The sequence below is a fragment of the Lissotriton vulgaris genome, chromosome 7, assembly GCF_964263255.1.
Source record: "Lissotriton vulgaris chromosome 7, aLisVul1.2, whole genome shotgun sequence".
Lineage (NCBI taxonomy): Eukaryota > Metazoa > Chordata > Amphibia > Caudata > Salamandridae > Lissotriton > Lissotriton vulgaris.
Window position 1 is genome coordinate 1,391,735,263 of NC_141695.1, and position 26,481 is coordinate 1,391,761,743.

General features: G+C 45.9%; 1 protein-coding gene across 1 annotated transcript in view; it reads left to right on the plus strand.

Annotated features, from left to right (window-relative positions):
- Positions 1-26,481, plus strand: part of LOC147705695 (uncharacterized) — a 149,590-nt gene that overhangs the window by 93,501 nt on the left and 29,608 nt on the right. The window contains exon 4 of the mRNA XM_086932123.1: positions 6,452-6,598. Coding sequence (XP_086788249.1) covers positions 6,452-6,598 — 147 coding nt within the window. The remainder of the gene's footprint in view (positions 1-6,451; positions 6,599-26,481) is intronic.

Sequence of the window (26,481 nt, forward strand, 5' to 3'; positions counted from 1 at the left end):
ACCTTTCATTTTTCAAGACGATCTTGTGTTTAAAAAAACCTGGTCCTTGATATCCTGGCACTGTACCAGAGACTGGCTGGTGCTAAGTGTACAGACAGCCACGAGAAAATCCCTGGAACTAAAGGTACTAAAGGTAGAGATTCAAAAACTTGAAGTACAATTAAAATCATTTATCTCACCGGCAGCCCTGAAGAAGGGGTTAGAAGAACTAAATCAGCAAATTACTGACTTTGAGGTCACATTGAAACAAAGCAAGTTTAATAAACTAAAGAATGACAAAGACCGTTTCACGGCAGAGAGGGCTCATCCCTACACGAAAGCTGATTATGTGGCCAATGGGAACACAAGTGATAACGACAGTGTAAGCTCTGATGGTAGCTCCACCAGCACTAACTCAGGTGGTTTCCAACAGAGAAAACAACAAAGAGGAGGCTATCGTCAGCAAAGAACCCAATTCCCACGCCAAAGAGGCTGGAGAGGTTACCAAGGGCCACCACAATTCAATCCCTACCAAGGCCAATATTAATTTCCTCAGTATCAATACGGCCCACCACCAATGGGACCGATGTACCCACAATGGGGGCCAGACCAAACCGCCACACCTCAAAACCATCAGCCTTTTTTATCATGGGGCCCAGGACCCCGCAGAGGCAGGAACAAGAAGGGGCTCAATTTCACCTAAGAAAAAAAAAAAGAAGAAAAAACAAATAGCAATGGGTCAAAAGGCAACTAAAGCTATCTAAGAATCTGTGTATATGTGTTGGGATACAATCTATGAATCCGAAGTATTCAGGTGAAAAATTGTGTTCCCATCAGATACCCAACCTGTACCGCCCTACATCATTTGGGATCCTTCACCCGAAGGAAGTGGAAGCATGTCCACTGTGGATTAGGTAGATTGTAGCCTAATTGTGTAGAAGGATGCAGGGATATGTTGATAGAAATGTGGTATCAGGGGGTAATGAAAAAATAGCAGTGCAAATAATGAAAGTGCTATGTGCAACTAAGAAGTGAATGGATTAATATTGGGTTGCAGGAGTGGAAAATAAATTTTAATAGGATCCTACCCACACCCAAGTTTAAAAAACAGTACAAAGTAGTATAACAAATAACTACTTAGATGTAATCGAGGTTGACATGTTTCTGCAGGATAGAGCCTCTACACCCGCCTTCCACATGATGAAACCCTCCAAATCATCGAAGAAGTGCTCCACTCTAACAGATGGAAATACCAAACCCCACGAGGAGTTGTTATGGAATGTATTTCCATAGCATTAACCAAGAACTTCTTTGAATATGAGGGCACCCTATATCTGCAATGTCACGTAACCAGCATGGGTAGTACCTTCGCGCGAGTCTGGCGGGGCTGTACGTACACCATCTGGAGTCTACCAAGATCCTCCATCCCAGCAATCCCTTCCGGGGGAGAATTCACACATGGCGACGCTACATCGATGACGTCTTTGTCATTTGGGACGGAGACAGTCCATCTATTGCAGCATTCATGACCTGGCTAAATACACAAAAAGCTTTTCTAAAATTCACTCATCAAATGTCTAATGAATCAATGGTGTTTCTGGATTTGAACATCTATCATGAGGCAGGGTTTCTGAAAACCGAGACCCATTTCAAACCCACGGCGAGGAACTGTCTTCTCAGGTTCGACAGCTTCCACCCACGGCACCTAAGAGAAAATTTACCATACGGGCAGTTCCTACGTCTACGCCGCAATTGTAGCGACGTATCCAAGTACAAATCCCAAGCCCAAGACCTGAGTGAAAAATTAAGACAAAGGCTATATCCGAACGGAATCCTAAAGAATGCAATGAAAAGGGCCCGAAATAACAACCGTGAAGCCCTTCTGGAAGACAGAGCCCCTAAAGAAAACACAGCCAACAGAACAGTCTGTGTTACAACATATAGTTCTATTTCAAACCAGGTCTCTAAAATGGTGAATAAACACTGGCGGATCCTGACGGGTGGCACTCTTGATTTAGAGATACTTCTCTTTGCCCACAGGAGAGGAAAAAATCTAAAAGACATCCTTGTGCACACAAGACCCCCCACCACTGTGATTCAACAAACTAGACTACAGGGGCTACATGGACACCACCCATGTGGGAACTGCAACAGTTGCCATCTGACTAGGAAGAGTTTGATCCTTACATTTCAAAATGGCACTAAATGGGAACAACAAGCCTTTACTAACTGCAACAGCAGGAACGTGGTCTACCTTATCACGTGCCCATGCAGGAAAGAGTACGTGGGCATGACCACACGAGCTGTAAAGACTAGGATAAATGAACACAAAAGCAATATAAGATGCAAAAAATCAACTACAAAGATGGCAGCACATTTTCTGGAGCAACAGCATTGTGTAAATGAATTACACTGGACTGTGATTGAGCAACTTCCATCTGATACTGGTTTGTTTGAGAAGGAGCAGAGGTGGGTGTTTCGTCTGGGCACAGACACCACCGGACTAAATGACTCCATTCCTTGGAGCTGTACTTTTCATGCACACTTCTAAGTGACATTATATGTGTTCTATCCTTAGAGTATCTAGATCCTAGGTATTGACTGCAGAAAACCTTAAGTGGCCCGATAGTCAGCAGTAAACTACTCAGGAACGTTGTCCCTTGAATAATACTGAATATCGGAAAATCACTTATTTTTATTAAGATGCCTTGTGCATACCTCAATGCATATCCTAAATTGCCATAACGCTGTCCCTTTAATAATACTGAGTATCGAAAAATCACTTATTTTCATCAAGATGTCTTGTGCATATTTTCATGGCATATCCTGAATTACCATAACTGCACAACTTTGTTAGATATTCCTCGTTTTACTTGTAGCGAGCTGCAGACACCACCTGAACACTCTACATTTGGTAAAATGCCCATATTCAGTTCCGATTGCGGAATACTTCTGTGTTCCGCGCATGTGCAAGAAACCAGCGTTACTCGCGCATGCCCACTGTGCATTGGGATAGCGACCCAAGACGCCACCTTCCTGCGCATGCGCGGATGAATCTAACACTCCCTCCTTACGCGCAGTACCGGACCTGAATCTTAAGGATTAGGTCCTTGTTTGGGCATGTTCCACTCCCTATTAGGCACCAATTAAGGCAACTACCACCACTATATAAGGCACTCGTTCAATACGACTCGACATACCGTCGGAGCCGCGTTGAGGGGAAGACAGCCTACCAGACTTGGCAGTAACCGTGAGTTAGATCGAGGAGTAGAGAGGCACCTGATTTCTCAAAAACAGCGCTATAGATTCTAAAACCATGCTGTTTCTTTGACATCTTATAGGTTGCCACATTGAGCAAGAAGATAAAAGAACCCCCAATATCACGCCTTGGCTCATGAGGCCATGTAGCCTTTGTTCAGAAGTAAGCACTGTATATATGCTAAAGAATGTGTTTTCTCCCCCTATTCCATCCTAGGGAATCATATGGCGACTATATCAAATCTATGTGTGTCCTAGTCTATATGTATGTCTATGTCTCTTTTTCTTTTACAGGGTTTTTGGACCTAATTTTTGGTTCCTCATCACCCTCCTGTGTATTTACAAAGGTTTTTCTCAATATCATAATGTGATGTTTTATTTCATGTTTTCGTTCTTTCACAGGTTCTGTGTTATCAACGCCAATTGGGCGCAACAGACTACATTTAATATAACACGAATAGGTACATTTCACCTTTTTATCAATTTTGTAGAGCACACTTTGACATCTACATGTTCATGTGAGTAAGGTGGGGATAATAGTGCATATCCTCGTCCTGAAGAAGGAGTCTTCGTCACTCCGAAACATGTCGACGCACTTTAGAGGTTGATGTACCCTAACTAGCATCAGCAACCTCACCCTGCACTTTTTTAATGATACCAGCCGAGGGCTTAATAAAAAATTTTTTATTACTTTTTCTCCTACGAGCCAGGTATCTTTTAACCATCACTGTCTTTCACCTCACCACTCACATTTATTCCCTTCACACACATCAACACATAGTCCACTTTCAGTGCTCCTATGTAGTCGTGAGTCGTAGCACGCCGCATCCCGTAGAGGGGTGCGAAGACCCCGATGATGAAGCATGACACCAACGGGCCTGTTGGTGTGTGAGGGGTATTTATACAACACTGTGTGCTCCCCACCATTGTAGGCCACCTTTCACACCGACATGTATGTGTCCCACAACACCTAATGTTGTCATTTAAATGAGGTCTTCGCACCATCTGTCCACGTGATACACTTCTTTCACTCAGCCCTGCCAAGTACCACGCATCAGACGTTCGACTCCCACATTTCAGCGTGGTTGCCACGCATTTATAGCACCTCCTCAGCAAGCTGGAGCTGAGCCCTGCTAATTACACCACACAGACAGAGTAAAGCTGTTTGCTGGCAGCAGCGCTTCTGCACGCTGCTTGGGGCAGGCTTGGGGGCTGTCGCAGCTTCTTTGGCTGGCTACAATGCAAAACAATCACCCGACAGCCCGGCGCAGCACATCTGATTCACTCAGGACACCTGCAAGTCATTGCCCAATCAATCCTTCTGATACAGCCTGCCAGGACACACTGTGAGACCAACACCTATAGGCCGCGTGTGGGCGCGGCATAGGTTAACTTTAAAAGCCATCGCAGCCGGGAGCCTGCCGCTGCTGCAGCTCCCAATGCGTTGTGCCTCGTGGCCCAGATGGGACCCAGAGGCGTAATGATCACTTGAGACCGACCTCCAGCAGACTTGCAGCCACCACCAGAGTGGTGGTCTGATGCCTCAGCATGGCAGCCTGGCCCCCAGGGACATGGCAATCGGCGACAGAGCCTAGCAGCTAAATAACAGAAAGTGAACTAAAAGAATTTACAGTCCACTGCCACCAGAGTGCAACGTCTGAACGAGTCTGGTAACATCTATCAGCATTTGAGGGCGATGGATACACAAGCATGGTCTTCATTGATTGCAGGAACAGCTCTAATATCCTCTTCCCAGAATGTTTTGTGTCCACACGTAAAGAAAAGCTACAGGGCTCTACTGCGTGTAAAGCAGAACCAAAAATGAAAAAGAATAACATACTCCATCTTCCTAAACAAAGTAATTGAAGTGATTGAAGAGTTAAAAATGCAGAATCGAATAGAGAGGGTATTAGGCAGTGCCCTCTAACAACAAAGAACTCAAAATAGCACAAACAATGACAAACAAGCAGTGGCACAGCCAATAGCTCTCACCCATAACACAAATTGTCTTTACCAATGCTAATCCCCCCTGGCAGCCCAACACTCCCTCCAGTGCCTGGAGCCATGAACGCAGTGTGAGTTGAGTCCCGTGGACCACGGCGCTGTCCGGGGGACGTTGCGGCTGGCCCATACCTTCCACCATGGCGCTCGCTGAAAAGTGTCATTCATCGAATCTAATTTAAACTACAAACTACCTTTAGAGGAGTACGGTGTGGCATAACCCAGCCTGTACTGTAAGTAAAGTTACAGCTCCTCTGCATTGTTTGCGGTCACTGTCTGCCAGGCTATGTCATGGTTACACATTTGTTTAAAGGTATGATCAGGTTACAAGAACACTGGTTAGTAGCCTTCCACTTTTAGTGCTTTGCCACAGTATTAAGATCTTCTTAGAGTTTCTCGTTGCTCAAGTGGGGGTAATTTCTGATATGTATATGTTTCCCTCGTCTTCATTGTTTGATTTTTGCTCGCAAGAAAGTGTCACTCATACTCGTTAAATGTAACTCATAATTACTCTAAAGTTGTGAAAATGGCACACGCAGCAATCTGAAACCTTGGCAGCTATGTACACTGTCTTCCCTTTTCAATCTATCCAGTTCTTCTAGACTCCTAATGCATTCTGTCCATACATCTAGAGCTCATGCACGAAGCACCTCACACTCTTGGCATGTGTTTTGAAATCCACATCATGTCCATATGACTGCAAACATCACCCCCTTCCCCAAAAACTTAGGGACATAACTCTCCTAACAAATCAGGGACTCATGTGTAAGCTTTGTTCCCTTCCTCCGACACCCGTAGATACCACATGCAGTCTTGATTTGTCCTTCCCTCCCTAGGCCTAGTTTGTATGCCTGCCCATTTCAAAGTACAGTCCACGCTTGGTCCTTGTTGTATATTTATACTTCATTCAATATGGCTACTTGGTGTCAGTAGTCCTTTTTTAGTGTTCCTATCTTAGTAATCTCCCATAGTACCTAAGAGTGTTCTATCTAGTATGTGAGGATTCCAGCCTTGACCGTTGATGTGCTATCTTGTACTATCTTAATAAATCTATCTTAATAACCTGAAGACGTGTCCTGCTACCTACCTAACCTATTTACAACAGTCCTTTAGAACAAATAATACATCTGCTGATGCAATATGCCAAATAAAGCTTTTGATTTTGTTCGGATCGCTGCAGCTTGGAGTATGAAATGCTTTGTGTTCTCTGCAGTCACAGGGATTGTGCACCGACTGCTGTACTTGGGATAAAGCTGGACATCTGGGCCTGTGCGACTGCTGTTTCACCTGTGCGGAGTGCTGCGACTGCCACGTGCCCTCTGTAGCTCAGTGCCTGGACATATGCTGCCCCCGAAGCGGCGTAAGTAACTTCTCTGCTATGTGTGTGCGTCCCACCCACCCCCGTTTGATGAATTGCATATTATATATGGGACTGTGTGAGAAATTCTTGCTGTGATGGTCAGTCACTGCTAGACCTCTAGTCTTCCCTCTTGTTAGTGACCCTCTGTGCTTCAGTTCTCTTTCTGTGACTTCACTATGGGTAGCATTGGAACTGTCCATCCGCCGGACAGTCGATGAGGAATCTGAAAGTTGCTGGCACATGTAATTAGTATTTGAGATCATTTGGATGTAAAAGCCAATAGTTAAAAAGTATTCTGCGGGCAAAACGCAGCTGTTAAAAAAATCAACAAAATGTAAGATGAATACAACACACACACACACACACACACACACCACCCACCCCCAGATTCAACGTAATTCTAATGGTATTTATTGTGTGCACTGTTGACTTCAGTTATTTCCGAAAGTATGAATAGTTAGATTGCTAGAGCAAGGCCTGAGAAAGGTGGTTCTAGTGTTTTGTGGCCAGGAAAAGGAGTGTCCTCCAACACAAGATTTACAAGTCTTAGGAAGTCAAAACGGATTGTTTGTGCCAGAAATCCCCGAGTAAGAAAATCTGAGAGGAAGGAGATGATTTTGCATATTGGTGCCTTCTGAAGAAAGACGACTTAAAAATGGAGTGCTTGGTAATTGGGAGCCAGAGAATGTTGCATAGATGCTGAGTAATGGAGGCTTGATTGTGAATACAAAAATGAGATTGGCCACATCATTTTGGATTCGTCAGACATGAGGTAGGATACAGCAGAAGGGCTTTCCTGTAGAGCAACCGAAACATGATAGCAGACTAGACCGTGTTTGTTTGGCAATCAACCAATGGGAAGAAGTGAAATGATTTTCCAGAGCAATTTTCAAGTTGCCAAAAGACCCTGTGCTGTCTTTTCTCCTGCTGATGGATGGCATTGCCCATGTTACATTCGTCTATGCATAAAGTGAACCCAGACATTTCCATTCCTTGACTGCATTTTGCAGGGATAATTTGATGGTCTCTGAGTATTCACGATGCATATTTTCATGTTGCGATTCTTCTAGCATGTAGGGTGTATCTTCGATTTGTGGTGGCGGACAGATAATATTGGGTTTATAGTTTGGCCTAGGGTTTTCTTGAATCTGGTGTTGGACGATTGTCCAACCTTTGCTTCGTCCCTTCACTTAATCTGGCATGGACTTCCCCCTCAACTTCTTAGACTATAACTTTACTCCATCTTCTTTTACTTTGTGATGCTATTTAACAACTTTTAATGTAATGATAATTTAGCACTAAGGTTAAAAAATCGCTACATTAATTGTAAACAATTAAAAATATTACTCCTTTGTTTAATTCAGGCCTAGGGTTAGCACTCTTGCAATTGGTTAAAATCAAATTTTATTCAAAGTAATTGAGGACTAGTATCAGAATAATACTATTTAGTCCTTTTATTATTCATTTGAATATAATGCAATAATATTTATTGTTATGGTTAATACTAACAGAAGGTAATAAAATGTAACTGAATACATTAATTTGGAGGAAGGAGGAGGAAGCAAAGGAGGAGCGGGTGGGGTGTGAGGAAGTAACGGAGGGGCGCAAAAGTGCTTCGTGGAATGCAGAATAGCCTGGCAACAAATGGCAGATTCTGGGTCGCCAAATAAGTTAACATTGAAAGATTTCCTTTAAAGAGCTATGAGTAGTCAGAGCAACAGGAGCAGATGTTTGGGAGTGTGTGATGGGGAAGCAACATGGGCTTTTATTTGAAGGGGGTTGGGAGCAGCACACAAGAGCGACAACAAGAAAACACAGCACTCTCCTGGAGTTTTTACTGAAAAAGAAACAAATAAATCCTCTAAATGTGAGTAGTGGTGGGATACAATTCAGCCAGTCAAAAGGATAGTAAAGAGGCTGTGCTCGAGTAGAAGAAGGCTAGCCATTGAATCAGAAAAAAGCAAATGAGAGACCATTAATCAAACCAATGGTAGCCAATCGATGGGCTCCAAGCCCACTGCCGATTTTTAGTATGATCCACAAGAGGTCTTTCTCAAATAGACATCTAAAACTGCCTGCTAGATAAGAATTAAAAATCACAAACAGACATCTCTTCTCCTAAATTGAAATCAGAAACATCTAGCCAAACTTCCATATGAAAATCAGGGATGCCCTCTCAACTACCTCAAAGATGTCTAGAATAGAAGTTGAGACCGGCTTGGAAACTTCCTGTAGCTCTTTGCTAGAACTTTCTTTATAGAGAGCATTAAGAATTGTAGTGTAGTTCCTATATTCCCAATAGGCTCTGCGCATTGGAATAACATATCCTATAGATTAGACGTAGGACTGAGGTCGACTAGGTCGTTATCGAATATATTAAACTTAATAGTGAGTGCCAGCTAGCTCAGAGGTCCCTAGAAACTTTCTCGAATTCACAAGAAGGGATTAGTTTCTGACAACCGCATAAACATGACAACTTTGTTTCCCAAGAATAAGAAATATATCTCTAGCATTGCGGAAACAATAGATAAGTATTTAATCAGTCAATTGTGCATGCTTCGTTTTTACAGAGCTGCAGAGAAATAGAGACAGCGTTTTCAATAAAAGGTTTATTGACCAGTCTTCTTTCTCAAGCAAGAAAAGTGAACTGCTACAATCGTAATGCAGACTGCAAAGTATAATGCGTACAGCGAGAACAATATTATAAAACAATACTGTAAGAGCATTGTATGGTTTCTAAGCCATATAAAAATACATACATAAATAACAATGACTAAAAATACTCAACTGGTGTTTTCTAAAATTCGCCTACCCCAATGTACCTAACCTAAGTCTAGTACGCGTGAAGAAGTAAGTATTGTGTAGCATAGGTTTAGTTTTCTTTGCCAATAATCTATTCAAGATTTCTCTGTCATGGGACTTGATTTCCCAACACCCTGCAAGGGGAGCTTGGAAACACTGGAGCTGGATTCTCGGCGAGAGAAAGGCAGCCTCTTGATCAGTGCGTCAGCTGGAGGGTCGGCTTCCTTCGGCACTTGCTGTAGCGAGCTGCGTCGGGCAAGTAGATAGTCGAACTGTCCGAACCCCGTCTCTTGGTAGAGCAAGTGAAGGTATATTTATACCTTGAAGGTGTCTAAGAATGCCATAGTTTGACGTAAAGTCAGGCATAATAACGTCAGGAAAGAACCCCACAGGAAATAGTCGTTCTTTGCAAAGTACATGACAAAGCAATATTCAAGCAAGGGGAAGTTCCCAAACTGCTTAAGCCGATTTTCCAAGAAATTGTTGTGACGTTTGGTATGGGTGGAAGTAGCCATGCCTGTATTTGGTGTGCATGGGCTATGTCTAAATAAGGGCTTGATTTCTATGCCTATATTAGTGCAATGTGAATTGTACCTATATAATGTTATGAATCTGGAAAATTCACTCAGAGCCTAAAACGCCACATAACAGAATGGTTAGAGGACAAGCATAGCTTTGCACTATTTTGTGCATAGCATCTTGCTTTTTGTGTGCACAGGATAGCCTCTAGATGTAATCTGTCTCCCAGTGTAATCAGATATAATCTTTAGAGAGTGTATGTATTCATCTATCCAGTGAATCTAAATGAAGTCTTCCTTTTGTTGGACGATAATGAATACATATCCATAGCAGACAGTTCCACATATGCGCTTTATCAAGACTGTTCAAAAATAATAAAATGTAAAAAAATAGCCAAAGAAAACCCCAAAACAATTCACATTCTAAATCGCAAATCTACAAAAGAATATGTGAAAATTGGTGCACTAATGGTTAAATAGATGTGACTTTCTGGCAGTATTAAGTGCTCATATTATCTTTCTAACATCCGATCAGGATAATAAATAAAAGCAGTATGTAGTGTATAGGCAAATTTTATAGCAGTAATGAAAGAATACTAATAGCGTGGAAGAATCCTGCAGAGTGATTCCAAAATGGTACAAGATTAACACAAAGGAAGGCAGTCAATCGGAGGAGGAGCTATTTGATTAGAGCTGTTTGCCTGGAACCAGGGAGTCAGTTGTAATGATAATCCAAGTGTTATAGCCAATAAAGATTGTACACCACTATTCCCGCCCCCTCCTGTAGCTCAGATATCCTACATGTCTTGGAATATAGCTGGCCCAAGATAGAAGGGCGACTCCTCGAGTTGGAACAGTTTAGTGGAACAGTATGATGTTTGTCTATTCCAAGAAACATGGTCCACAGATCCACTATTTCATTTTGGGTATTTGAACTTTTACACCCCGGCCATCCGTGGCACGGGGGGCAGGCCATCGGCGGGTTAACAATATGGATTAAACAAGACATAAACCATAAGAGGCAGGCCCTTACTACACACTGTCTTGACATTCTTGGTGTCCGTTTGCAGACCAGCTCTCATGCCAAGCTCGATCCATACAATGTCTATGCAAGAGGCTAAAGAGGGGAGTCAGAGGTCCAGAACTGTGATGGCCGTTGATGAATTATTAGACAACTCCACAGGCACATCTTATTAATAATAGCTGTGGACTTTAACACAACCTTTGAGCCACTTGATCTAAATGACAACAACTTAACTGAAGAGAAGGATGCCCTCTGGGGCATTCCAAGTCTTGAACTACAACCAGCCAAAAGATGGACAGAAGCAGTCCTTCTACTTAAAGCTTTCTGTCTGGAAAATTGTGTTAGGGCAGCAAATGGGAGAACCATAGCTGAACGACAGGGGGCAAACACCTAAAGCAATGAATCCCATGCAAGTCGTAAAGACTGTCTTTAATTAATTATTTTTTTTAAACTTTTTATTAGCATATATTAATGACATATTACAAGGAGTTGATGCTTCACAATAGATCTTGAACAAATGGTACAAATCAGTACAAGACAGTTCCCATAACACCCTCCCTTCCCTCCCACTTTGTGGAGTCTTAGTTTGATTTATCTTGTCGGCCCACGATCTAACGCTGATGGGGAGGTGCAAATATTGCCACAGTATGTATTCCATTTTCCCCACACAGCTTGTCCCCCTTCTTGGGGCATCCTCTATTTGTATAGACTGTGCTTTCTGCCAACATGCACCAGTCAACATCCCATTCCCATTCAATTATCGTGGCAGTGTGGAAACCCCCATCTGCGCGCAATATTACACTTTGCTATCATGAAGCCAGTGGTCGCCCCTGTTTGGTCCATTCGATTGAAGTCTGTAGCGTCCCATACATTGAGCAGGCATATCTTGGGGGATAATTCGAAGGGTATCTCACACACCTCTCCGACCACATTGTTGACCGCCCCCAAAATTACTAAATCAAGGCACAATCCCAGAGTATATGATATAAAGTGCCTTTCTCCCCTCATCTTCGCCTACAGTCTTTGGAGCTACTTCGACCCATCTTAACCATGCAGTGAATCTAATGTATGTACAGAGCAACATTTTTTATTGGACCAGTCATAGTTGTGATGGTATAGCCACCTCACTCAGGGAGGACAGCGTATCACGCCATTCCTATTCCTCCGAGTCCTTCACATCGTTCTGCCAACCCGTATATAGTGATTGCAACGGGTCTAGTAAATTGTTAATTATTTTCCGGTTGGTGAGTGAAATACATTTTCTATCAATGGGGTCTGCTAACAGTCTATCCTCAAGCGGGGCGGTTTCTGGGATCTCGGTTGTTTCTTTGGTTGCCTCCAGAAGGACATGTCGGATTTGTGAGTAGCGGAATGGTTCCCATATGGACAGTTTAAATTCTTTTTGTAAGTCTGCAAATGTCACTATTTTACCCTTATTGACCAAGTTGCCGACTTAAGATATACCAATAATATCCCATTTGTCGAATCTGCTGTAGTTACTTAAATTGCCCAGTACTGCTGCATGCCAACGGGCAGCCATTTGTGTCAGTTTATTACTCCAACCAAGTTTTGTTGTGGTAGTGTGCCATACGGCAACTGTGAGAGTGGTCGGACCAGTAAGAAGTTGTTTACGCTGTTTTGTGTACCGTACCGCTCGGTCCCCCCCGACCCATCTGTCCATCCGACATGCCGGGTCCTGCTGCTCTCCGTACACCCATTTATCAATAATTGAGAGGTGGGCAGCCCGGTAATAGCCACGGATATCTGGCAAGGCAATGCCACCATCATACCACCCGAGGACTGATTTTGCTCTTGCATACGTGTCAGTTTCCCATCCCATAGTAGATTCCTAACCTCCCCATCGATTGATTTAAAATACGTCTGGGGAACGTTATATGGAGTATTTTTGCAATGCATACAGAAGCAGCGGCAGAGCCATCATTTTAAATAATGCAGCTGAACCCTGCATTGGCACAGGCAGCGTTCGCCAATGGTGGACATAACTGCGTCAAGGAGCCCAGTAGGTTTCGGTCATAGAAAAGTGATGGGTCAGCCGTTGCATATATACCTAAATATTGAAACCCGTCTCCCACAATTGTGGCCTCACAATTAGTCGGGAGGGTCGGTGCTGTCCCATGTTGTAAATAGATGACTGATTTGGACTAGTTTATTGTGTACCCCGAGTACTTGCTGTGATTCAAACAAATCTGGGGAATCCTACGATTGAGGCACTCGGGGATGCGACATACAATAAAATGTCATCTGCTTAGAGCGATATTTTGTCTTCCCATTCATTTGCCCATTTAAGTCCCCGTATCAATGCGTCCTGGCGAATCCAGCAGGCAAGGGGCTCTAGCGCTAGAGCGAATATGAGGGGAGACAGTGGGCAGTCCTGTCGCGTTCCCCGGCGCTGGGTGAATGCGGTAGATACATGCCCGTTGGCAACCACTTGAGCAAGTGGCTCTGCATATAGGAGCTCAATCCATTTGAGATAAATCGTCCCCACTTCCATACGTTCAAGGACCACTATCATATATGGGCATTTGACCGTATCAAAAGCCATGCGTGCATACAGCGAAAGAATGGCCGCGTTTTCACTGATGGTGTGTTGCCTGGCAAGCACCCCGTTCAAACAGCGTAGATTCATAGCTGTGTTTCGGCTAGGCATGAACCCAGACTGATCTGGGTAGACTAGTTTTATAATTATAGGTATCAGCCTATAGGGATACACTGTCTTTTAACTGATTTGAAAATGTGGTCGGCTCTCATTGATTTTTTTGGGGGGGGGTCTTTTTTTTTTAAAACAATTTTTATTAGTTTTCATTGAACACCAAAAGACAAAAGGGAGGATTCAGTTAAAGAACCCAGTCACGTGTCAGAGATACATGGCAGAGCAGGTGATTGATGACACATCTGTGGTTCCGTAACCTGCCCATATCGCCTACCTGGCAAAGCCCATGAAAGAACAAGCCCCAACTACCCCCCCTCTCTCACCATCCTCCAAAGCGTGTCACTACTTGCTGGCTAGGAAAGACCAGGAGAGCTAATGTCTCAGTAGGACAATTAATTGGAATGAGAGGGAGCTGAGTGAAATCAGGCAAGCCGTGAGGAGACAGTGCAAGGTGGGTGCAAGACTAAGTATATGTTAAACTATGACTGCCACAGGATCATCCACAGTTGCCTCCTCTGCATCATCTTCGGGGGATTTGAGAGATTCAACAAGCCTTTCCCAGGCCCTTGCCCTTTCCAATGCTTTCTCACTCCCTGAGCGATTTGCAATTTGTAATCTAATCACTCCCTCACATTCCGCTCATTTCAGGAAGCCCGCTTTCCACTTAGCAACACTAGGGCCCTGTTGCGCCTTATAGTGAGTGGTAATGGTTCTCTTGGCCAGTAGGAAGCCCAAATCTATAAATTTACTAGTGATTTTGTTTGTTGAGGTATGGGGAAACCAGTGTAAGATACAGTGAGCCATGGAGGGTTCTAGGTCCCTGTCAGTAAGATCTGTCAATATACTTGTTATCTCTTCCCAATAGCTATCGAGAAGCGAGCAAACCCAAAGCATATGTTTAAAATCCACGCTGTCTACATTACATCTCCGGCAGGATGCTGACTGGGCCGAGAAATATGTGTGCAATTTTGTTGGGGTGAGGTATGCTCTGTGTAGAATATCAAAGTGCACTTGCTGAAACCTCTCATTCCTCGTATTCTATCAGGTTCTCTCCACTAGTTCACTCCATGCCTTGTCCGGAATGGCCGTCCCTATGTCCGTTTCCCACTTAAGCTTCAAGGCAGACAGGGGGGATAGGCACTCCAGTGTCATGCGTCTATAAAGACATGTCACCGCTTTAAAGGTGCCCGCTGCCATCACCACATACTGGCACCCCATAGAAGAGGGTGGTTCTGTTAATCCTCTACCCCAATGTTTCTTGATGGCCGTCGTGAGGGCCTTGTATTGTAAGAAATCACCCCCAGGCAAATCATAGCAAGCACGTAGATCATCAAACGGGATCATGGTTTCCTCTTCATGAAGGTCCCCCATGGAGGCCAGCCCTTGTTGTGCCCAAGTCTCCAATCTCTGCCAGTTGCCCCCATGCAGCAGGGCCCAGCACATCTCTAGAGGTATTTCCGGTGCATAGGGGCTCTTAATGGAAGCCCTTCGCAAGTACCTGTTCCAACATTTTCGCGCTTTGGCAAATTCTTGGGTGAGGGATGTAGGACCGATTGGGAGCTGCAGCACTATGTGGGACAGCTCTATCAATGTCCCCCAGACCTCCCTGAGCTTCTCCCCTAGTGGTTCTCGCTACCCATTGTGTGAGCCATTGAAATTGGGCTGCTAAATGCTAAGTCTCCTAGTCTGGGACAGCTAGACCTCCCTCTGCTCGAGGTGGCATAAGTGTGCTGAGGGCTGCCCTGCATCTGCCCCTACACCACAAGAAAGCAGTGACCAATGTGTGGAGCTGCTTGAAGTAGGAAACTGGGATCCAGATCGACAAGGTTCTGAAAAAATATAGGAGCCGCGGGAGGGTCACCATTTTGAGCAGCGCCACCTGGCCTGCCACTGAGCGCGGCAGAGAACTCCAGAATTCAAAATTGGCTTTCGCCCCCCCCTGATGGTCTTCCCAATGTTACCTTCAAGGATATCTTCGTGTCTGTGATAGATGAGAGTGCCCAGAAAAGGGTAAGCACCTGTTCTCCCGATTCACCCCCTCCGTGCTCTGTGGGCCGACTCTATCTCCGCGCACCAGGAACAGGCATGACTTGGACCAACTCACTTTTAATCCTGCTACTTTACTGAAGGCGTGGAGCAGGTTTTTTGCCCCCTGTAAGGCCTCCTCTGAATTAGAAAGGAAAAGTAGAAGGTCATCCGCATAAAGTGCAATATGATGCTTCTGGCCGTGTACGTTCAGCCCTGGGTATGCCCGCCCCGACGTAGCATGTGCCGCTAAGGGTTCCATCGCCAGGGCAAGTAACAAAGGGAGAGGTGACACCCATGTCGGAACCCCATCCCACCTTGCAAGCTTCCGAGTTTACTCCCCCGGTCCTGACCCTGGCAGTGGTGTCAACGTACAAAAGAGCTATCCACCGCACGAACTCTGGTCCCAGCCCCATTCCTCGCATCACATGAAATGGGTATGGCCATTCCAAACTGTCAAAGGCTATTTCTATGTCTACTGCGAAGATCGCGGCGTATTAACATTGTAAGAATCTGCCTCTAATATATGTAAGAGTTGTCTGTTATTTAGAGCCGTATTTCTGGAGGGGAGTAGTGCGGGTGAACAGTGCGCTGTACAAGTATCAATATACATTTTTACATGTAGATTGGTCCGCATGTATGAGAGTGGTCATGTGGGGAAGCAATCGGGAGGCGAGGATCTTGCTTAGTATTTTATAATCCAGGTTAAGCATGGACAACGGGCGATATGCCGTTCTATCCAATGCCTGTTTGCCCGGTTTTAATTGAGGAATGATGATTGTCTCTCTAGTGGAGACAGGTAGTTTGCCAATTCTCTTAGCATCATTATATAACTGTGTAAATTGGGGAGCAAGGAGGTCAATATGAGCGAGGTAGAATCGATCGGTAGGCCATCAGTGCTGGGGGATTTGTTACGGGCCCTGCTTTTGATGGCACCTCGCACCTCTCGTATTCGATCTCACGTCCCAAGGCAGTTGCCTCATCCTCATTGAGCTTAGGTAATTCAATGTCTTGTGTGTACTCCTAGAGGGCTTCTTCCGATAGGGCCAATCAGCTTTGATAAAGCTCAGTGCAATAGTCAAAGAATATATCGTTGATCCCCTGTTGGTCGTACCTAGCTACTCCCCACTGGTCTCTGAGTTCCAATATAACTGATCCTCGCTTAGCTAGGTTTGCCAACCAAGCCAGGAGGGCTCCCGACTTGTCCCTTTCCAAATACACCAGCGTGATATAGGACTTATAATCGAAGCAGCGCAGGCGCTCTATATGGGTTGCCACTGCCTCCCACGCCTCCAGCAAATCCGGGTGCTTGTCTGGGTTTTCAGATCTGTCCTTTTCTAGGGCGCGCAGACGCTTATCCTCTCTCTGAATATCCTGAATCATCACCTTTCTAACCCCAGCCAGTTCAGATATACACCGCCCTCTAATCACTACTTTTCAGGCGTCCCATTCCACATTCGTGGACTTAGCTGTACCCTCGTTAGCCTGGAAGTATTCAGTGATAGCTGTTCCAATAGTGGTGCGGAAAACCTGGTCATCTAGGGCTTTTGGACGCAAGCACCAGGTGGGGATCGTGGGGCGTGAACTCTACCATTAAAAACCACATAGGCAACTGCTTTTCTCTTACTTACCGCCTCAGCTGCACTGTGTCCCCGGTCCACCACTGATTTTTCGGCTTGTGTGGAGGGACTTCAACATGCCACAGGAAGTGAGTACTACTTCCGGGCCAAACCACCAATCAGCTGCTCTACAGCTGATCCCTTGTACTGCCTAAAAACAGATGCCTCTTGCTCCGCGCAGCTGGTGCGCCGTTGGCCCGCCCATCTGCGCCAGGCCAGGCCAGGCCCAGGGGCTAGAAATCCTGCATCTTTATCCCCTAATCAACACAGTTTAAGAAGCTATTGTGCCCATTCCATTCTGCCGGAAAAGTTCCCCGACCACTGCCCACAATGTCAGCACATATTTACCCCCTCCAACCAGGAATCTCCCACTCCCTCTGATTATTTCAAAATCCTCCTACTAAACTGTAGATCCCTTCCTAAACACACAACTGAAATCTGGATGCTCCTTAAAGATCTAGAACCAGATGTGCTGTTTCTGACGGAAACATGGCTTAACTCATGCTCAGAACCAGACATCATTCAAGCACTTCCTCAAGGCTTTGTGATGCGGAGGGTTGATCGGGCAACAGGCAGAGGGGTTGGGATTGCGGTTATCCATAAGGAGCAATTCATCTGCCGCTTGCTTGGGAGTCCAATCGCTGACTGTGAGAGCACTCACTTTAATATAGAACTCTCACCCCGCCTATCATTCTCGGGTATCCTCATCTATGCCCCCCCCCCATGGGGGGGGGGGGCCATAGCAATGGGCTCATTCAACCAATCACTACTGGAGGCAGCAGCTAACCTAGCAAGCTTAGCACCCAATTTTACTCTCCTTCGAGACTTCAATCTCCACTTTGATGATAAACTAGCTGCTAACGCAAATGAGCTGACTAGGGACCTCTCAGCGCGTCATTTGACGCAAAAGATCTCACAAGCCACCCATGTAAAAGGTCACCTATTAGACCAGGTTTTCTCAAGCCTAGAGGACCTCCAAGGATCTGACCCTATCCCCCTCCCATGGACTGACCATTTCTTGATCAACCTCTCCTGGTGTCACCAACATACAAATCATTCCTCTCAACCCACCTGGACCCTTGGCCGTCCTTGGTCCAAACTCCCCCTAGAGAAATGGATTCAAGTTATAGAAAGAATCACACCCAAATCAAATCCCTGCCCAACAAGAGCAAACGAAGATTTTTCTAACTGGATAGAACAATCACTGGACTCAGTCCTCCCTAAAATCAGAATAAGAAAGTCTAAAGAGCCTCACAATGCCCCCTGGTTCTCCCCTGAGTTGCGTGCATTTAAACAGCAATGCAAAATGAAAGAAAGGCAATGGAGGAAAGAATCTGAATATAGAGCTGTTTTCCAAACGTATAAAGCAGAAATAAAAAAAGCCCAAGCATCCTACTATGAAGAAAAGATTCTATCAGCCCAGAACTCGCCCAGGGAAACTTTCACCGTTATTTAAAAATTACTCAAATCACCCGTCCCTCGTACTGCTTCAGATCCCTCAGGCCAACGGTGCAATAAATTAGCAAACTTTTTTAACAACAAGGTACAAGCCATCCTTGAATCTCTACTACAGAGGGATGAAGCCCTGGAAATGCAGATCAAAACAGATCTTTGCACCTCCAAACCCACTCTTGAGACCTTTACCTCTATGCCCCTGGAAACTCTGCTCACATTGCTGTCCACCATTAAGAGCGGATCACCAAGGGATCCAGCCCCACTTAACATCTTGAAAAAAGCTGTAGCCACCTTAGCCCCTAACATACTCAACCTGATTAACGCATCTTTAAATACAGGATCGATCCCCCCAGCTGGAAAAGGTCATGGTCAAGGCTTTACTTAAGAAACCTAACATAGATCCAGCTGAACTGGGAAATTACCGCCCAATATCTCTTCTTCCAGGAATAAGTAAAGTGACAGAAAAGTTTGTCAACCAGACCCATTCAGGTTTCCTCGAAATGCACAATCTGCTTCACTCCTCCCAGATGGAGTTCCGTTCTCGTCAGAGCACTGAAACAGCCCTGCTGGCAGTAGTAGAGGAAAGCAGAAAAATCCTCGACTCAGGAGGTTCCACTGTCCTCATTCTCCTCGACCTAAGCGCAGCGTTTGACACGGTTAACCATGTGACTCTACTTAAACATCTGAGAAATATAGGAGTCAGAGGCACCATGCTTCAATGGCTGCGCTCCTTTTTAGAAAGAAGAACCTTTCAGGTCTTTGAGGAGAAAGCTATATATGAATCGGCCAACATAACCAGTGGGGTCCCGCAGGGCTCCTCGCTCAGCCCGACCCTTTTTAATGTTTATATGGCCCCCCTGGCAGCCATAGTAGCCCCCTCTGGAATCCGCAAGTGACTTATGCGGACGACATGCAACTGATGGTGCCACTCAATCAGGCCGACCATGACACCAACAGTCTCCATACCTGCCTGGAAGACAATTTAAAATGGATGGATAGTTCCCAGCTCAAGCTCAGCGGTAAAAAAACGAGATTATGGTCTTAGGTAACCACATCAGCTTTCACCCCAACCTAATGTGGCCTTCAAGCATGGGCTCTCCCCCTACCCCCAAGACTGAAATCAAGAGTCTGGGCATTTGGCTGGACCAGGATCTGAATTTCAGACACAGGCCAGGAAGACAACAGCAACCTGTTTCGGCCTGTTCCGAATGGCTCGGAAAATCCTCCCTCTTCTTCCCCCACCAGCAAAAAAGGTATTGATACAATCCCTAATAATCTCTAGGCTGGACTACGGGAATGCACTATACCTAGGCTTCCCCTCAGTAATGTCTAAACTCCAGCTAGTCCAGAGCAGCGTAGCCAAACTACTGACTGGCACACCCAACAGACATTCAGCTAAACCGGTTATACACTCCCTCCACTGGCTCCCTGTGCATAAACGCATTAAATTGAAATCATTGTGCATTGCCCATAAAACGCTGTCAGGAACAGGCCCCGCCATTAACTCAACCCTCATCCTCCCTTACAAAGCTAACAGAAAACTTTGGTCAGATGATCTGCGTCTGGCCGAGGTACCCAGAATAAGAAGACCCAGAAGTGGCGGACGACTGTTCTCCTACAACGCTTCCAAACTCTGGAATTCCCTGCCACTCCATTTACGCTCGATCCCCAATCACCAGACCTTCAGAAAACAACTTAGACTGTTATTTCCCTAGATTGTCTCCGTCCATGTTGGTCCACAGCGCTGGGACACTTCTGGGTAGCCATGCGCTTTATAAATGCCTTTTCATTCATTCATTAATTCATTGCAGCCAAGCCGGGACAGGATTATGGTCAGAGATCGTCCTAGTGAGGTATTCGCTGCAGCTAATCCCCTCCTGGATATCAGGTGAACATAGTATGGCATCTAGGCAGACTTGTAACTCTTGAAGGGCTGAGAAGGAGTAATCCCGGGTAAAGTGGTGTCCCGCCCGCCAGGTATCAATTAATCCACATTTCTGTTGCCAGTTACGGCATGACTCTGCCAGCTTGTGTGCAGGTGCAGTAGGGAGTGGGGAGTGAGAGCGGTCTAGGGTAACATCAGTGGTGCAATTAAAGTCGCCCCCCAGTAGCAGTGACCCTGTGAGGGTGGTCGGTAGCCGTCGTGAGAGTAATGAGAAGTGGCCGGTTGGTCCACGCTAGGCTCGTATATGCTACCCAGGGTAAGGTCTCTGCCGTCTATCTTCCCCGTCACTACCACAAATCTGCCCTCCCGGTCAATCAGCTGTGTTGTGCATTGGAATGGGACCCCCATCTGTATCCAAATAAGTACCCCTCTCGCAAAGGCAGAGTATGTAGTGTAGTAAACCTGTCCTCTCCAGCTGTGTTTCAACGCCTTCCTTTTGTGTGCCAGGAGGTGAGTTTATTGGAGGAATGCGATCTGAATGCCTTTGTGAATCAGGTAGGAGTGTATCTTGTGGCGCCGGATCATGGAGTGCATACCCCTCACATTCCATGAGAGACAAGCCAAGCCTAATGGGGGTCCCATTGCTGAAACCTTCTCACACAGTCCTTACGAATTCCCCCCGTGACACGCATGGATCCCCTTAAAATACCCCAACTAGAAAAACATTCCCAACTCATCCTTCCCAGGACGCGTATCCAATGAGATGTCCCCATCCAAACTGTGAGAGCACCAACCAGTATCTAGTGACAAAGGAAAGGGCAGCCTCCCGCTAAGAACCTCACAAAGTACCCTCTAGTGCCGCCTCCCCGCTAATTGTTCCAGTCGATAATCCCCAAGTCGGCTGGATGTTATGTAGAAGTCCAAAGGGGGGAAGGCACCAGTCGTAGAGGCTGCACCGACGGCGTAAGGATGCTAGGCTTCAGGAGGATCCGCATGTTGAATGGCAATTTACGCTCCCCGTACCAAACCATCGGCCGTTTGGGCCGTAATCACCAGCAAGGTCGCTCCCAAGCTCTCACTGTCTCTGTGGTCTGATGAGGACTCCATTCCGCCAGTGCGGTGCTTGCTCCCATCTGAAGAAGAGCCAGGGCTGATCTGCACTCACAGAGCCAGGATGAGGGGCCCGGAAGGATCAGCATGTTGAATGGCAAGCCCCGTACTTTACATTAGATCATCAGCTGTTTGGGGTGTAACCTTTGGCATGTCAGTTCTCAGGCTGTCGTTGTTGCTGCAGTCCGGCGAGGTCTCGGAACCACCATCACGGCGGCCGCTGCCACCCGGAGAGGAACCAGGGCTGGGCTGGGCTGGCCTGGCTGTGTGATACCACCGCCTCCAGTGCTTTGCGTCATTCGAGGCTAAGTTCCCTGGGCGATGGAGCCTTGGAGCTCGCCCCACGGCCATGAGGACTCTTCTGCGGGGTCCCTGAAGCTGAAGTTGGATTATCCTCTGATCTGTGGGCTTCTAGCCAGTCCCAGGCTTCTTGTGGTGAATTGAAGAAGCGTGTCCCCGCCGGGTAAGCCACCCGCAGACAAGGGGGAAATAGCATTGCGTAGGACAGGTTCAGTTTGAGCAGTTTAGCCTTAACTGCAGCAAAGGATGCCCTGCTTCGCTGAACTTCCCTCGTAAAGTCGGGGAAAATCATTACTTTATTATTAGTGATGCGTAATGTTTGTTTTTGGCAGGCACAATGCAATATGTGGTCTCTGTCCTGAAAGTGTAAGAGTCTAGCCACCACAGGTCGAGGAGGAGCTGCTGGTTTTGGCGGCCTAGTTGGCACTCTGTGGGCCCGCTCCAATGCGTAGAAGTTGGACAGCCCTGATGGGGCTACCTCAGCGCGGAGCCAATCCTCCAAGTAGCAGGCCATGTCAGTCCCTTCCGCTTTTTCCGGTATCCCGATGACGCGGATCTTTTTCCGCCATGACCTCCCTTCACTGTCTTCAGTACACAATTCCAGGGTCTTCACATTAGATTCCAGGACAGTGAGAGACCGGCGCATCTCACGCACTTCGTCCTTCAGGCCACACAGTTCCTTTTCAGTGCTTGATACCCTGTCTTTAAGCTTACAGTGATCGTCCTTGAGTAGGCTGAGGTCTGTGCCGATGGCATCTATCTTCCACTCTAGCGCCTCCCTGGAGGCCGTTATTGCCTGCATTATGTCCACTAATGTAGGTGTCGGTGAGGGCAGGTCTCCACCTGTTTTGGGCGATTCTTTTTCGTTGTCAGATTGAGGGCCGGGAACATCCATACTTAGGGCAGTGAAACCCTGCTTCTTCTGTGGTCTCCACATCGCGAGGCTCTAGTTAGCAGACCTGGCGTCCGAGGAAACCCAGTGACCTCCTGGAGGGGAGCACCTCAAAACTACCAAATTCACTAGGCGGTCTCCAGTTCATTTCCGCAGTGCTTGTTCACTGCTGCACTTCACAGCTGCTCCACTCTGCGTCTTCTCTTTAGATTGTGTGAGGCCTGATTTTCAGTGCAAGTGCTCCCCTCCGTTATCGCGCCCCTGTGCAATTTAGCAATGCCCCACTGAGATTCAGCGAGTTTATTTCTGGGACTGGTCTCGCATTCGTGGCAGGCATCAAAGATCGGTATGCTCACGCAGGGCTATTATCACTGAACACTTATGGCGCCCAGTGGGGGTGTGATGTGTCAGATTTTACTTGTGGTTCCCCTAGCACAATTTTAGCTCATGTAGCACCCTGCTGCAGTAAGTGCACTTCAGTGGGGTAGGGCTTTTCCCATGGGATGAACTCACATTCTCCTGCAGTAGTCGTCTCCGGGCTCAGTGTCAGAGAGAGACCGGTCCAAACGCGGCCCCAACCTCCGCTGGTGTGTGGGGTGAACAGGAGCTCCACCATTCAGGGTCACAACGTCCTTCACCCCAAGTGTCGTGGCAGGGATGAGAGTGCTGGCGCATCTGTGCGGCACTCGGCGCCATTTTGCGCATGGTTCTGCAAAGCCCTCACTGCAGGTACCACCAGGATCTTCATTCACCCCCACGCCACTCCGTGCTCGACCACAGCCGTCCCAGCTCGGCGGTCAAAGGAGGTGTAGTAGCGGGACCATCCCAAGCGGGTTACTGTCCCCCACAGACAACATTGCAGGGTCCTCACCACCCGGCCACCATTTTGCGTAGCGGCCCGGGCTGCTCAGGGGACTGCGCTGCAGGCCAGTGGGTCTCGGTGGAAGCGCGTTCTCTCCTCCGCACCTTCTCAGGAGCGGGCAAACGCCCATCAAGCAGCACCGGCACCGGACGGGAAGAATCGTCCGTAACTCAGGACTGGGATGGCAGCAGTGACCATGTTGCAGCCGCCATCTTAGCTCCCAGTCCACCGAAAGGACGGGCAGCATTTCACCCCCGGGAGTAGCTGCAATGCCCCGCAAATCTCTGCAGACATTCTCCGAAGGGCTGTGATACAGTTTGCGGCTCCCCCCACTGTGTCAGGGGATCAGGATGGTTAGAAGCGGGATGAAGGCGGTCGGAGCTTCTTAGCTCACCCCTGTCGGGTCTCATCGAAATGGAAATTATAAAGAGAATTGAGAGTGACCACAATCCATTGAGCTTTGCAATTGAATCTCTGAGTACAAGCAAGGGAATATTTCTGCCTACCTTGACCTCGACCAGTTAATCTCTAGTGTTATGATATGAGACAGGTCAAGTGGACTAGGGTAGTAGAGAATCAAGATGTCTTATCGATTAAAAGTAGTGAAGTGAGACTTGCATCAGCAGAACTAGAGGCATATCCATTGAGTGTTGCTGGATGCGAAGACATGTAAAAGATTCACACTAAACTTTTTGACAAACTTCGAACCCATTTTGTCAAGCCCTCACATAGAAAAGGGAATCCTTCCCAAGCCACAGCACCATTGGTATAATAAAAAATGCAGACAAGCTCGTAAGCATCGTGCTGAAGCTATAAAAACGAATAACACAGCTTACATGCAAAAAGCCAGGAAATGATATAAGACTTCCCAGTGCAGTGCAAAAAAAGATTGGGACGACAATAGATGGCAGGAGCTCAAACTAGCAAGGTCTGGGAACAACCCACAACTTTTCTGGCAACTAGTTAAATGGGGAAGAGGGGGGCAATCAAAGCCCTAGCATAACCACATTGCCCCAGATGTTTCTGTTATAAAATAGTCGTGAACATCCAGAAGAGGAAGAAACAAAATCCAGGTAAAGCTAAAAGCAAGCGTCTTTTATTCCACAAGTGATCTTCGGTCCGAGTAACAACTGAATGAATACAAATGGTCATTTCCCAACATATCTTCCCCACTCCCCCTTTCGAATCACAACCTCACGCGGAACCCAATATATTCACTCAACACACAGCACGCGGAAACAACACGCGATCCACACTTTTAAAACACAACATAATATTATTGTTTGTAATGACGCACCTGTGACCACGCGCGTCATTACAAACAGTGACATACAACACACCTCCCCCCTTTCCTTTTTTTTTTTTTTTTTAAGTAAGAACAATATCCCTGAACCTATCTGGAACCCTGCGATTCCTTGAACTCCTCAATAATTCTTGGGAAGTAGAACTGCAAGGACTGCCTGAAACTACAGTAGATCCAGGTACCACCAATCCATTAGTAGTAACATCCAAAAACACATTTGATGAATCATCCTCCGAAATGTATCTGTCATTATCAAATTTTGAGACTCTACTAAAATGCCAAACACTTCCATCCAGGACTCTCACAGCATTCCTAAATACCTCAACTACCCTAGTTGGATCAGACCATTTTGCCAATCCCTTATGTACAAAACTACCCTTTTTTAGTCTCACAAAATCCCCTACTTGTATGGAAACGCAACTCTTTGTCCCCTTTTTCAACAAATCATTCTTCATTTTCTCTTTATATGCATCAACTTTCTTCGAATTTCCGTAAAATCAACCTCAGCAAAATCAATGCGACCACTATCCTTATTCCTCAACCACCAAGGTACAAGATTAGTGCTAGGCTTCCGCCCTCTCAATACCTCAAAAGGAGACAATAAAGTAATCGCATTAGGAGCAGTTCTGTATGATAACAGCATAGACTGGATTGCTTTATTCCAACATAACCCACCTTTAACAGCCAACTGGATAGCTTCCTTGACCACTCTATTAAATCTTTCCACCTGGCCATTGGCCTCTGGATGGAATACTGCTATTCATTTGTGAAAAATCCCACATCTACTAAAATAACTCTATTTGCTTACTGACAAACTGCAGTCCATTGTCTGTTACCACTTCTTGAGAAATGCCCTCTCTACAAAAAATATCATCCATGAATTGTACAATAGCATCACTAGTGACTTCCCTAACCATTTTTATTTCTGGCCATTTTGAAAAATAATCTATCATCACTATGCCAAAAGAATATTGTTGTGGTAATACACTAAACGGTCCAATAATATCAATACCTACTTTGTTCCAAGGTGATGCAGGTAACACTACTGGTTGTGGCACACTAGGCAAGGTCTTTGCTGTTTTGTCACTATTGACACATAATTCACTTAATTTCACTGTATGTTCCACAAAATAATCAATTCCGGGCCACCAGAAATTGTTTTTCAATCGTCTCCTGGTGATTGATATACCAAAATGCCCTTCGTGAGCTAAATCGAGAAATCTTTTCCTAAGACCAAAAGGTGGAATAAACTTATCACCTCTCATTAAAATTCCATTTTCTACAGCAAGTTCATCTCTAATTTTATGATAACTCATCAAACCACCTGTGAAATCTTTTCCTTCTGACCAACCCTTCAATATGAATTCTTTTACTTCTTTAAGTTCTAAATCTTTGTCCATTTCCTCATTCCATAATT